This window comes from Engystomops pustulosus, chromosome 6, assembly GCF_040894005.1.
Source record: "Engystomops pustulosus chromosome 6, aEngPut4.maternal, whole genome shotgun sequence".
NCBI classification, from domain to species: Eukaryota; Metazoa; Chordata; class Amphibia; order Anura; family Leptodactylidae; genus Engystomops; species Engystomops pustulosus.
Genome location: NC_092416.1, coordinates 131,968,217 through 131,982,648, shown reverse-complemented (window position 1 = coordinate 131,982,648; position 14,432 = coordinate 131,968,217). Strand labels below are relative to the sequence as shown.

Below are 14,432 nucleotides of genomic sequence, written 5' to 3'. Positions count from 1 at the left end.
TCTGCTGCGCCCGATGTGTCTCTGCTGCGCCCGATGTGTCTCTGCTGCGCCCGATGTGTCTCTGCTGCGCCCGATGTCTCCCTGGTGCGCGATGTCTCCCCGTTCCGCCTGTATCTTCCGACAAGTAAGCAGATGTGCCGAACATCTGTAATCTATTCTTCACTGTGTTCTTCACTGTGTTTTTCACTTAAATGATCCTGTGTTCACTGTTTTTATTCTATTCTTCATTGTTCTTCACTGTGTTTGTTTAATTAAATGCTCGATCTCGAGCAGGGGAAATACTCGTCCGAGCAACGAGCCGTTTCGAGTACCTTAATACTCGAACGAGCATCAAGCTCGGACGAGTATACTCGCTCATCTCTAGTTACTATACATCTGCATTACTGCTTCATTCATATAAGGGACTCAGGTCCCTACTATTGTAGTCCTTAGGGTCGGAGTGCAATATTAGCATGGTATAGTCCTCCATTTTTTCTCCAGTCATCTCTTCACCTCCACAACTTAGGCTACATTCACACAAACAAGGTGCCCGCCTGGCCATAGCTGGGCGGACACACTTCCGGCACACTGGAGATGGGGAGAATGACCCCTCCCTTCTCCATAGAGATGCATAGGATACGGCCGTGCACATGGGGAAGGATAGGAGATGTCCTATCTTTTCCCCGTGTAAGGAGCAGTATGGTGCAGCACATGTGTACCGTATCGCCTATTGCTATCTATGTATGCATGGCCACAAGCTTGCGGCCGGACATACGCCCCCCATACGTCCCTGTGAATTAACCCTTACTCCTCAGTTTTCCAATTCCCTTTTCCTTATACCCCTTGGTCTTTGGTCTGTCCCTTCCTGGAGATATAGTTGGAGAATTATCAGTGCTTCTACATTTTCTGACATAGAAACCCTGAAATAATCACAAATTCTTGTATACTGCAAGAAACTGTGATTAATTATTCGATTATGCCAACTCCACACCATGTGGGCGTGGAGAGGGCATGAGAGTGTAAAAGCCTCATGATGTATCTGCCATGGCAGTGGATGGCAGGGCTTTATCATGGGCCCCAATAGTGTCTGATTAGTTTATGTCTATCCAAACATGAAACCATACCCATGGCCATCCATCTATAGTTCAAATTAATGAAACACTCCAAACTATATAAATCTAACATAATAGGCTTTCACATTTTTGAACAAAATTATCCACAAAACTTTATATCAATCTGTTTCAAGGTTTGTTAGAACCACTGGTCCAAAGTATGAAGGAAATGTCGCACAACCCCCAGGCACATGAAAAGCTACGCCAAAAAAGTGCTAGCGCCCCTTCATTCTTCTGATAAGTAGGGATCACAGCTCCCAGCAATAGGCCAATTGTTGTTAGCTACTTACAAATCACATAAACCTCCTCAGTATTGGCACATTAGATGCAATAAAACTTCTAGATCAATTGTGTTATTTTCCTCCCTTCCAAATGGCTGTCAGTGAAGAGAGGAAAAAAAGAAATAAAACCTTTTTCATTCCTGGCTCCTTCCAGACAATTTCCTGGATTATCCTGCAGGAGCTTATTATTAATGCCAGTGGCTTTCGGAATATCTGTTTGTGTCTCTGTGAACTCCATAACTCAGTCACATTCCAGATAACGTGAAAAGTGTAGGTCATAACAAAATATCTCCCCTCAGGTCTGGTCTAAGGGCCCCATTACACGAGTGCTGCAGAAATCAGTGTTTTATCATTGCAAAAATGATCAATAGGTTTTCTGTCAGATTTTGCTCAGACTGTTTTTCACAGTTTTGCATCAGAGTTTCATCTATTTTTCACAGGCGTCACAAAGAACAAATGAATGTTCTCTGTGTTTTCTATAGCAATGGATTAGTGAAAATCCCATCGCCCTTGAATGGTCTGTTTTTTTCACTCACTTCATGGGAGTTTTTCACGAGCAACTCCCACAAAGAAGTGCATGTTAGAAGAAACACATGGGTTAGCGTGCATATAGTCCCTCCCCTCACAAACTCAGACAGAAAGGGCCCTTTACTCTCCTGCATGGACCTATGAAACTCTGGGATAACAAAGACCCTAACTAATATAAACTCAGTAGAGGACAAATAGAAGAGAGTATCACTGCAAAATCAGACTACAGTGAGAGTGTTTGTAGTCTGTTTCCATGGGAACATCAATATTTACTTAGAAGCTGTATATGATTTATGTATACTAATTATGTATACTAGTTGTTAATTAAGAAATCTTGTTTGTATTCCAATATATATACCCATGTATATGATGAATATGGTATACTTGAATATACCATACCAAATACCAGGCCCAGACCTACAGCGGTTGACTCCTCCTTCACTTCTGTCCCACTGTCCGTGATGGCAGGAAGTATGTCCCAGGACTTCAACTCTAACTGCGTCTGGAGGATCAGTTACTTACCTACAGAGGCACAGTGGCTGAGTGAGTAGGACTTCTGCCTTGCACCGCTGGGATCCTGGGTTCGAATCCCACCCAGGTCAACATCTGCAAAGAGTTTGTATGTTCTCTCCGTGTTTGCATGGGTTTCCTCTGGGTACTCTGGTTTCCGCCCACACTCCAAAAACATACTGTTAGGTTGTTTAGATTGTGAGCCCGATGGGGACAGGGACCAATATAACATGCTTTGTGCAGCGCTGTGTAATCTGTGTGCACTATATAAATAAATAATAATTATTATTATTTACCTCTTCCCATTCCCCACAGCAGTCCTCTCCTCTTCTGTGTAAAGCCAGCAGGCCATGTGCAGAGATGTATCAGCATGACACTCCAACCACTGCTATGGGCTTGGTTATGATGGAGGGGAGGGCTTCAATCTGCACTTCCCCCTCCATCTGTCAGAAGTATAGGATGTCACAGGAAGTCCCGGGTCATGCTGCCCTACCCACGGCGAATGCCAGCCTCTATCAGGGTAGGTATAATATGGGTGACCCTATAACGGTCTTATACTTAACCTGTTAAATTTGTTGCCTTCCCAGCATCATTTATCCTACCTTGCATAAATGATCTATTTGTTGTTGGAAAGTTTGCAACCAGAAGCCCCATGGCAGTTTGCCCGGCCACGGGTCCCCCTCCCTCTTTTTCCTGTGGGATTTGATCTATCTGCACTTAATTTGTTGTAATTGTCTGAAGCCTCATGGGAAGGTAAAGTAGCACGTTGACATTTTGTTCTCCTGCGTTATCTTGGCATCGGATGGAGTAGTTTACAGTGTGTTAGGTCTAATGCACTTAATGCCAAATTATTTCTCCTCCTTTGTTTTCTTTTCCTTTACATATGACACAAGAATGAAAGATATTGGATTCAGTTTGTTGAAATGAAGTTTTAATTAAGGGAAAATATTTTGCTGCTTGGTAGAATGTGTTATTTGACCAATTTATGAAGTAACCTTAAAGGTAAGGTCATTTTTAACTGATGACAAGTTCCAATAGCCTCTCACATGCTAATTTAAAAAATATCTTTCTGACTAGAGTCAATTCTTTTAAAAAGTTTATTCACATTACCTGTTCACAACCCCCCCTCCTTGGGAGGCGAAAGAGGCGGAGAGTGGGGCATCAGCGTGGAGGAGGAAAGGATACAGTGAGGAGATGGGACTTGGCACACTGGAACGACCCTCCCCCACAACTCACTTGATGCTGATGGTAGGAAGCTATGTAATGTGAATAAACCTTTTAAAATATTTTACTCTAGTCAGAATACCGGCAAAGATATTTTTAAAATCCGCATGGGAGAGGCTATTGGAACCTGTCATCATGAAAACGGACCTTTGTGATGACAGGTTGCCTTTAAAGGATGTCAATTTGTTCTCAAATCACCCACAAGTAAAATAAAAAACCCTTGCGTAGGACACATTATACATTTTCCAAACATACCTGTTTCCTAGTGATCAAATGCAATTGCACTGTAAGAGCGCCCTCCCAGCACCCAGTGCTTCGATTTCTCCGGTCCATGCCCATGTAAACAAACAAGCTCCCAGCTGGAGAGATAGCAGTGCTGGGCGCCGGGAGGGACCGCGGAGGTAAGTAAACGTTTATTTTTTTTGACCTGCCCCATCCCAGCCACTCACAGGTTTTTAATATCCTCGGACAATCCCTTGAAGCCTTTTGCACCCTCTGCACCCTCTCTAGTTACCCCCCTGGGTAAGTTGACAACTGCATCAGAGGCTCTGTTAGGTGCATCCATTCTCAAATTGATCAAAATTTGCATTTGCAATGAGTATTTCACATTGCCAACATTTTCCTATAGGAGCAGTCGGTAGAACACAGGTGCTGTATGTGGCAGCTAGTAGTACACCATCTTTTATAATGTATCTGCATTCAATGTATTCAGGGGACCATAAATCCTAATGGCTTCCACTAGGACAGTGATGGCAAACCTATAGGGACTGAGTGCCCAAACTACAACCAAAATCCACTTACCATATATACTCGAGTATAAGCCGAGACCCTTAATTTTACCACCAAAAACTGGGAAAACCTATTGACTCGAGTATAAGCTGAGGGTGGGAAATTACATTGGTCACAGACCCCCCCAGTATATAGCCAGCCCCCTATAGTATACAGCCTGCCCCCTGTAGTATACAGCCTGCCCAGCCTGCCCCCAGTTGTATACAGCCAACCCAGCTTGCCCCCAGTAGTATACAGCCACCCCAGCCTGCCCCCAGTAGTACATAGCCTGCCCCCAGTAGTACATAGCCTGCCCCCAGTAGTATACAGCCTGCCCCAGTAGTATATAGCCTGCCCCAGTAGTATACAGCCACCCCAGCCTGCTCCCAGTAGTATACAGCCACCCCAGCCTACCCCCAGTAGTATACAGCCTGCCCCAAGTAGTATACAGCCACCCCAGCCTGCCCCCAGTAGTATACAGCCTGCCCCCAGTAGTATAGTGCCACCCCAGCCTGCCCCCAGTAGTATAGTGCCACCCCAGCCTGCCCCCAGTAGTATACAGCCACCTCAGCCTGCCCCCAGTAGTATACAGCCTGCCCCCAGTAGTATACAGCCTGTCCCCAGTAGTATAGAGCCACACCAGCCTGTCCCCAGTAGTATAGAGCCACACCAGCCTGCCCACAGTAGTATACAGCCACCCCAGCCTGCCCCCAGTAGTATACAGCCACCCCAGCCTGCCCCCAGTAGTATACAGCCACCCCAGCCTGCCCCCAGTAGTATACAGCCAGCCCAGCAGTAAAAAAAAAACTTATATACTCACCCTCCGTCTTACTATGCGCCGCCCGGGAGAAAAACATGGCGGCACCCTGCAGGATGTTACAGAAGAAAGAAGATAGGCGCAGAAGCCAGAAGACGAGCCGCGCTGACATCGGGGCCACCGAAGGGTGAGTATATAAGTTTATTATTTTTTAAGTGCATTGACATTTGTATTGACTCGTGTATAAGCCGAGGGGACGTTTTTCAGCACATTTATGCTGCTGAAAAACTCGGCTTATACACGAGTATATACGGTATTTACCGTAAAGTGCCAACATTGCAATTTTAAGCAGTAGCTTATTGCTCCTTGCTCTGTCACAGCTTTCAATCATATCAGCCCTCTGAGGCCACCATTACAGTTGAAAGAAGGAGGGCAAGTTCAGAATGTCACTGTAGCTTCTCTCCAGGGTCTCTCTGTACAGGAAGAATGGTGGATCCAGCAGGATGACCTCCAAAGATAATGCAGCCCTGTCCACACCTCACTTTTTCCACAGTTAAAAATGAAGTGTCGCTTCAAAAAACGCTGAAAGCAGCAGCTCTTAAGTTACCTGGAACTGCAGGAAGATTTGGTGGATTTGGTCCTGTTTGGTGAACTCTTGGGGCAATTGCCTGAGTGCCCACAGAAAGGGCTCCAAGTGCCACCCCTGCCATAGGTTCACCACCATTGAACTAGGACATGTGAAATTTACTGCAGATCTGCCATGATATTATTATTTTAGGCTATATGTGGCACATGGTACTTGCAAAAAAAAAAATATTATATCCGTCATAAGATCTGACAACTTGTTTTAGCTGTTTTTTCATAGATAGTGCATATATTGGCGCAGTTCAATTTACAGAAATGTTTCTATCCTCGGGTTTCCATATTAGCACCTTCTGCTGTAGACCATATACACCTCCCCCCTACTCAAATATTTCCTGACCTTATCCACAAGCTACAGAGTCCACTCTCCTTGACTATATGACTTATCTCACCACTGCAGGCTTATGAGGAAACTCTAAGGACAGGTTTGATTATTTTTCTTTTACAACATGCCTGGAAAGTTGTAAGACATTACAAGCCATTAAGAAGTTACATGCCATTAGGAGGATTTGGGGTAGAATGGTCATACAGCTGGGACACACAATGATCAGCTGTAATGCGGTGTTGTGTCAGGTATTACATTTCCCAGCAGTGTTTCCACATGGGAAATCAAGGATATGCTTCCCTTTGGCATGAGAAGGTTATTAATGTAATACATGGGTATGTCAGATTCCCCAAAGTTTCACCAGAGATCACAGGGGGCAGAGAGGTAACTAGGGGTTGTCTGTAAGTCAGCTGTCCTTAAAAGACATCTGCCATCAGATTACCTGATGGTAGATGATTACAACTCATCTCCCCGTCCCCGGGTGCACTGATCTTCTTTAAGTCTAACTTGCAATTGGTGCATTTAGTGGAAACATAACTTTATAAAATATGCAAATGAACAAACGTGCTCCGCCGCTACGTAATTTATTCATGTCTCTAGGCCTACTTGGTCCGTCTACATAGCGTACGTCACCGGCTCTCTCTGCAGATCTTGCGCATCCTGCCAGGCAGTGCAGTTGTTTTCACACATGCGAAAGTTTTGCAGAAAGAGCTGGCCCGGGAGCAGGAATTAATTATATAGGCGTGGATCATTTGCATATTTTATAAAGTTATATTTTTTACTAAAATTGTAATTATTGTAAGTTATACTAAATATCAGTGCATCCGGGAACGGTTCAGGGAGGTTAATTGTAATCATCTACCATCAGATGTTATGGTAGATGTCCTTTAAGTAGGGGCCATCTGTATATGTTCTTTGTAGAAAACATTATTTACAGCCTTGGTAAGTGCTAAGTGCACTCCTTGTTACTAGCAGGTCTCTCATCCTCAAATCTAAAGGTGCTCAAATAGAAGTACAAGATGCAGGATGGTGATAAACCCCATAAACTTACATTGGAGTACATGTGTACTCAAACATTCAGTATATTATCATGAGCTGCATAGATGACAGCTCCTGTCAAATGGGACCCTTCAAGGGTTATTAGTCTAAGCTCAAAAAATATGGAAAATCCAATTTCTGGGCAGCCCTACAATATAGAAAGTGTGACTGATGCTAAGGGTAACATTTATCCTTAGTGGAGTAGCTGTTTTCCAGACTGCTGTCTATACTTCATTTCAGAGGCTAGAAACATATGTGATTTATGGGATCTAATAAAACTTTTGCTGCAGCTGCTAAGTCTTTATCTAGAAAGTTACTCATTTAAGAGAATTTATTGCTTACTGTTATGATTATAGGGGTATTAGTTCACTAGCTGTTCAGTGTATTTACATTCCCAAAATATTTGACATCCCTATTCTTTTCTCTGAATGTAGACATAGCTTGAGAAAGCAGAAAGCAGCATTGCTGCACATTGGGGGAGAGGTATTTGCTGCACATTGGGGGAGAGGTATTTGCTGCACATTGGGGGAGAGGTATTTGCTGCACATTGGGGGAGAGGTATATGCTGCACATTGAGGGAGAGGTATTTGCTGCATATTGGGGGAGAGGTATTTGCTGCACATTGGGGGAGAGGTATTTGCTGCACATTGGGGGAGAGGTATTTGCTGCACATTGGGGGAGAGGTATTTGCTGCACATTGGGGGAGAGGTATTTGGTGCACATTGGGGGAAAGGTATTTGCTGCACATTGGGGGAGAGGTATTTGCTGCACATTGGGGGAGAGGTATTTGCTGCACATTGGGGGAGAGGTATTTGGTGCACATTGGGGGAGAGGTATTTGATACACATTGGGGGAGAGGTATTAAGCTGTCTTTGCCAGAATTCTGGAGTAAAAAAAACTTGAAATGCTTTCAATACAACTATTAGGGTTTTAGACCATTTTTAGGCACTCAACGATTTGTCCAAAAAAGAGATGTGGAAGGACAAACGGGGGCTTAGTTTCGCAGCCAAAAAGTGAGTGCACCAAAATATTAGTTATTATGACGCATTGGACTAGATCAACTATTAGATGGTGCATAGTACAACTCAATAGTCCAATAGTCGCAGCAAACAGCAATCTTCATTGGCATTATAGAGATGAATGGAGCTAAACGGACATGCGTGGCTGCTTGCTCCATTCGTCCCGGGGAGCGACGAGGGGTCAGACGGAGGTACTTGGGAACCCATCGGAACCCCCATCCTGTGGATAGGCCTAACTTGTTTGTCGGGAAAACCTCTTTTAGTATTTTTAAAGGGCCGTTTCTCTCTTATATATGAATAATCCATATCAGATTAGTTAACAATATGAAACCAGTTGGAGACTGACATTGGAGACCTCACACCGGTTAGCTGACTCCTTTGGCACCAGCTTAAAAACTGAGAAGAGAGCTAGAGGAATAGCTCTGATCCATGTGGCAAGACCAGGTATGTGCAGCTAAGGTCTAATTAAATGCATAATGGTGAATTCACGTGTTCAGTTTTTAAGATGCTAGTTTTGATGTCTAAACCAGGAGTGAAGGTTTATATATAGGTGGGATAAGACCCCGCATGTTTTGCATAGGATAGATGCCTCCATACCAGACGTGTGATGGAGATGCCAAGGGGCAGGAGGGATATCTTGACTGCTGGACGTGCCCGCAGATAGCTGACTACTGGCATATGATATGTAAAGAGATCCACAAAATTTGCTTGCCTGCCCAGCAGTAAGACCATAGGTTGATAAAGTGGTCAAGGCCCAGAAAGATAATCTCCTGACGTTCATATTGATGGCATCTAAACTGCTAATCCCCCAATGGTGGCTATCAACCGTTCCGCCCACAAAAACGATGTGGGTGCAAAAGGTGGAGGATTTATACTGCATGAAAAAGAGAGTTTATTGGGCAGAGACACGATTTCCTTAAAGTATAGGCCCCATGGAGAGATTACATGTCAAAAGGTCGCTAAGGCATTCAAAGTCAATTACACCCTTTAATTCAGAAAGATGGAACCCCTTACACATGACACATGATGCACGCAAGTTCAAAGTTGAAATGCCCATCCAAACCCCAACCTTCCCTATCCCCCTTCCTGTCTTTGTTTTGTCTACTTTTGTGTATTTGTAAATGCTTTGAAGAATAAGCTGGGGCACTCCAAGGTATGGTCCAGTGCTTTCATTAGCTCGGTCTTTGGCTGAAGGATACAGGCCGCAGACAAAAGCAATGGTTGGGACTAATATCAATGCATGATCTGATATCAAGCGTTCCCGCGATAATTTGTGTCCCATCTGAAAATGTATATGATTATGAGCCACACCTGCTTCAAAAACTGCATCTAAAAAACTGAACACACCCTAAGAGCTGAGCACATACAAAGATTTACATAATGGCAAATCTACACAAAAAGTGCATAAAAATGTGAACATAGTAATAATAATAGAGGGTCTCTGGACACAACATATTTCACCCCTGAGCTACAGCAGTGTTTATTATTATTCATTATATACATTTCTCTGCATTTACCTTTAATACAATGATGGCTTTCCTGTGTTTACATCTTACCAAACACTGCCTCAATGCTATTTATTTAAATTGACATTGATTTGTGTACCTAGGACTTGGAAAAGTTATATTCTAAATAAACCATTTTGAGATGCCCTTTTGTCGGGCAGACAGTACTACACAGGATGCCTTCCGGAGCTTTGTGAATTGAGTAAAGTATTAGTCCTTTAGTCCAATCTTGCTTTGCGGGGTGAAGAATAGAAATATTCTTTAAAATTGCCTTTTAGTGGAGCCATCTACAGACTTCTTACTGCCTTTTACACATAATTTGCAATATTTAATAATCTTTTCTTTGCCAGAATCCTGTGTTCATAGTGACAGATTTATAACTGATACCCGGCACAATGACAGACACTAGACTATAGTTTGCACAATCAGAAGATAAAGAGATTGTGACCTGCCAGATGTTTCCTGTGCATTGTCGATGCTCACAATAATCATGTGATGTACACAATTTATATGTGTTTTGTGCAAGCGTATGCCAGGGACAAAGGCCTCTGCAGAGTCTGTGAAAGGTGATGGCAGGACTTCTATTATAGTATTATATTCTACTACTATGTAAGTTATGTACTATGAATTCACTTTCTAGAACACATGTGTACCTACATTATACAACAAATACTGGCATGACCCCTCAAACCCTAAAACACCTGCGTACGTCATACAGTTTCCATTCCACAGCCAGTATCAATACAGAGGTGTAATAATAATGGTTGCTCTGGTTGTTTTAGGCCTACCTGCACTGAGCACCATTACTATACAAATGACCAGATTTTACACATTGATTTTGGTGCAGCGTGATTCAGTAGCATTAAAGTGTATGGGATTTGGAAAAAGAAATGTAGATTATTTTTTCCAGGTGGAAATTGTCACTGAGTAAGGAAAATAAAGTAAAGATCACGTTACTTTTCTTGTGCTTCCTTTTTGTGTGTGTTGTTTTTACATTGAAGTCTATGGGAAAGTGAAAATCTGCATCAAATCCGCACCATGATTCAGATTTTTCTTGAAATGATGTTAGATCAGGTGAAACAAGACAGGTAAAAATGTATGTGGAAAATCTGCATGAAAAACGCACAAAAAACACAACACTAAATAGACAAATCCATATGAAAAATGCACAGAAAAACTGTGGATGTGGATTTTCTATCTGCAAAGTGTGCAGATACCCTAAACCTTAAAGTCTGTCCATCTGTCTGCCTTCTATCTAATATATTGTGTATCAATCTATCTGTCGTATATATCTATCTAATATATTGTGTATCAATCTATCTGTCGTATATATCTATCTAATATATTGTGTATCAATCTATCTGTCGTATATATCTATCTAATATATTGTGTATCCATCTATATGTAAAATATATATATCTAGTATGTTGTGTATCAATTTATCTGCCATATTTATATATCTATCTAGTATGTTGTGTATCAATCTCTCTGTCGTATAGCAGACAGCTGCACAACATATATCTAATATGTCTTGTAATATGTTTGTCACATATCAACTTGTCTATTTCAGATCTCTCTTCCTATCTATTGAATATCTAGTCAGCAATCTATTTACTGAATATCTATTGAATACCTATTAATGTGCTATTAAATACTGACTATTTATCTATCATCTAATTCTTGTCTCTGTTACACCTGCTTCTCTATCTTTCTATAACTATATCTTTATATATATTACTATATACTTATCCCTCGTGTTTTTACAATTGCCTGCCCCTGGTGCATGGGCTGAGTGGCAGGTGGGGGGGCACATTATTAATGATCAGCTCAGGTCAGTGACACTGTAATGGCCCTGTATAAATCCTGTGCCGCACACATTGATCCATGAGCTGGTTATCTCCATAGGCCCAGCACTGGGGGCAGGCAGGCATTGCCTACAATGGGCTGGGCCAGCAGAGGGGAGGGAGAACCTGACAGCGTTATCTGTCAGGCAGCACAAAGAGACAACTCCACTAGCAGAATGGACGGCAGGGCTTGTTACTTGAAGAAACCCAAGGTAAATGCATTGTGAGATTGGGACTGCTTTGTGCTTACATAGGACTGCACCTGGAGAGCCTCATGCCTGTCCGCAATACACAGCTGCAATATGTGAACGAGCCATGAATGAACCTGAGAGGACTATATATCACTGGTTATATGGCTAGTGCTGGCACATAACAGACCAGGAAATATTACCATCTCTTACTATTCATTCTGCAGCTTGTAACTGAGTTATTACAACTTACATGTTGTGCTGGTGATTTGTTACATTGTGATTTCACGTGGCATTTATTACTACTACATTGTATAAAGAGGCTTGTCCCTCATTCACCCATTCCCTTTATCTGTCTTGGGTCCAAATCAATTTAGTACAAACTAACACTTTGCTTTGTAAGAACATCCATTCATATTTTTACCAACTTGGAACTTTTGTGGTTTCTACTATTTGTATCCAACTATAGCAACATCTGCATTGAGTTTATATATCCTTTTGCACTTGCTTACGTTTTCTCTATTTCATTGATCCCCATAAATTCATGGATCCTTATGAAATTGACCCCAGTGTACGCAATATTTCAGGGGTTGATCATGGAGGTGTCCCACAAATAGGGCATCCCAATAATTATTTTAGGATAACTCATTTTTGTGTGTGTGTGTGGGGGGGGGGGGGGTAATTATATTTTCTGCACACATCACATTTTTTTGTAAAAACTAAAATGCTTTTAGAAGGTTACCACACAAAGTGCTGGGAGTTTCTGCCCTGGAATGGAGATGCTCTACATCTTTTAAAAATCTGCGGTTTGTCAATTATCTCTTCTCTGTTTTTGGGGAAATGCTCTAAAAATTAATTTGGATGTAGTACATGTGGATTCACCACGGAAAACCGGATTTAGTTGTGTATTGGGTGCGCATGAATTCCCTTGTGCAGAAACCCTGATAGTACGGTCACCAGTACCGATATCATTGCGCTTGTAAACGCAGTCCTAAGGGGCCGTGCCTCGGCTCAATCTCATTAGCGTTTCCAGTTAAACGTATGCGATTGCTTACTGTTCGCATGCGTTTCACTGCAAACGCAAATGCATTGGGCCCCCATTGCTCTACTGTTGCGCTTGTGAACCCAGTGCTATTGGTACATGTGACCATACCCTAAGGATGCCCATACACATTGCATTCTGGCTACTAACCACAACCACATGTGAACACTAGTCAAGTAGTTACCACAATGCTACAAGTTTGTGCAGCGCTGCGTAATCTGTGTGCGCTATATAAATAAAGAATTATTATTATTACAAGTGCTGCTGGTTGCTCAGACCTGATTCAAATCATATTCTAGTGGAGTCTTTTAATAATAATAATAATAATAATAATTCTTTATTTAGATAGCGCCTATAGATTACACAGCACTGCACAAAGCATGCCAAATTGGTCCCTGTCCCCATGGGGCTCACAATCTAAACAACCTACCACTATTGTTTTGGAGTGTGGGGGGAAACCGGAGTACCCGGAGGAAACCCACGCAAACACAGAGAGACAATACAAACTCTTTGCAGATGATGACCTGGAATTGAACCCAGGACTCCAGCGCTGCAAGGCACAAGGGCTACCCACTCAGCCACCATGTTGTCTTTTGTTGTTTATAAAGTTAAAAACTTAAATCTCTGAGGATTTTAAGTCACTTCGTGAACTTTTTCCACAGCATGTGGATTGGATTTAAAGATGGCCTGTCAGGGTATTCTGGGACACTAAACCACCCACAGGTTCTTCTGGAAAAGTGGTTCAGTCCCAAATCGCCTTTTAGCAAGTCCCTCCATGGAAGAACGCTATAAAGAAAACCTTTATAGATGCCTAGAGATGGTCCAATGAGGCCCAGCAGACCCATCTCTGGTTCTCCCTGCCCCAGTGCAGTACTACAATGAAGCCGGAGTAGTACCCCGCAGCTTCATAGCGCAAGTGTCATACCCACAGTTCATGCGCAGTGAGCAGTGCGCCTGGGTGTAGTACGCCGGCTTCACTGTGGAACTACAAAATTTTTATCATCATCTTTTGGATGGACAAAACTCATCTTTTTGGTATTTTATAATAAAGAAAAAATACTTATTTACTTTCTTCCAAATTCAGCACCACATGTATATATACGAGTAGTGCCTGGGATGGCAGCTGGGTTAAATAAATAAAAAAGAATGGGGCTGATCTGTAATACTGGGCAGACCTTGTTTTTAGAAGGAAGCAGCTATGTTGTGCTGATTGAATAATTCCTTTAACTGAACTTGGTTGTGTAAGAAATATTATAAAGTAAAATATTATTCTGTGTATGGGAAATCAGTCTACAGGTCTACAGTATAGTCAAGGATTGCGGTCTTATATACTCGAGTATAAGCCTAGTTTTTCAGCACTAAAAAAATGTGCTGAAAACCCAAACTCGGCTTATACTCGAGTAAAAAATATATAGGTTTTACCAGGTTTTTGTGGTAAAATTAGGGGCCTCGGCTTATACTTGGGTCGGCTTATACACAAGTATATACGGTAGTAAGTCTTGGGGCAGTTGATGTCAACCTTGGCCTTATATGTTATAATTGGGTTACAAGGTGATGCTTATGAAGTGCTAAGGCTATATTAATACGTTTTTGCCTTCTGTTAGGATACGGATAGGGGATAAGGATACGGGTGGATTCCAATTTTGTCATTGCAACAGGGCAAAGACGTA

The 14,432-nt window shown here is 42.3% G+C and overlaps 1 protein-coding gene across 2 annotated transcripts in view; it reads left to right on the top strand.

Annotated features, from left to right (window-relative positions):
* The first annotated feature begins 2,845 nt into the window (after positions 1–2,845).
* Positions 2,846–14,432, top strand: part of ADA (adenosine deaminase) — a 44,488-nt gene continuing 32,901 nt past the window's right edge. Inside the window, exon 1 of one of the 2 annotated variants that reach the window (XM_072111052.1) lies at positions 2,846–2,930. In XM_072111052.1, coding sequence (XP_071967153.1) covers positions 2,892–2,930 — 39 coding nt within the window. In that variant the 5' untranslated portion in view covers positions 2,846–2,891. Of the gene's footprint in view, positions 2,931–11,602; positions 11,745–14,432 lie in introns of those variants that run through there. The other variant, XM_072111051.1, reaches the window with a different exon arrangement.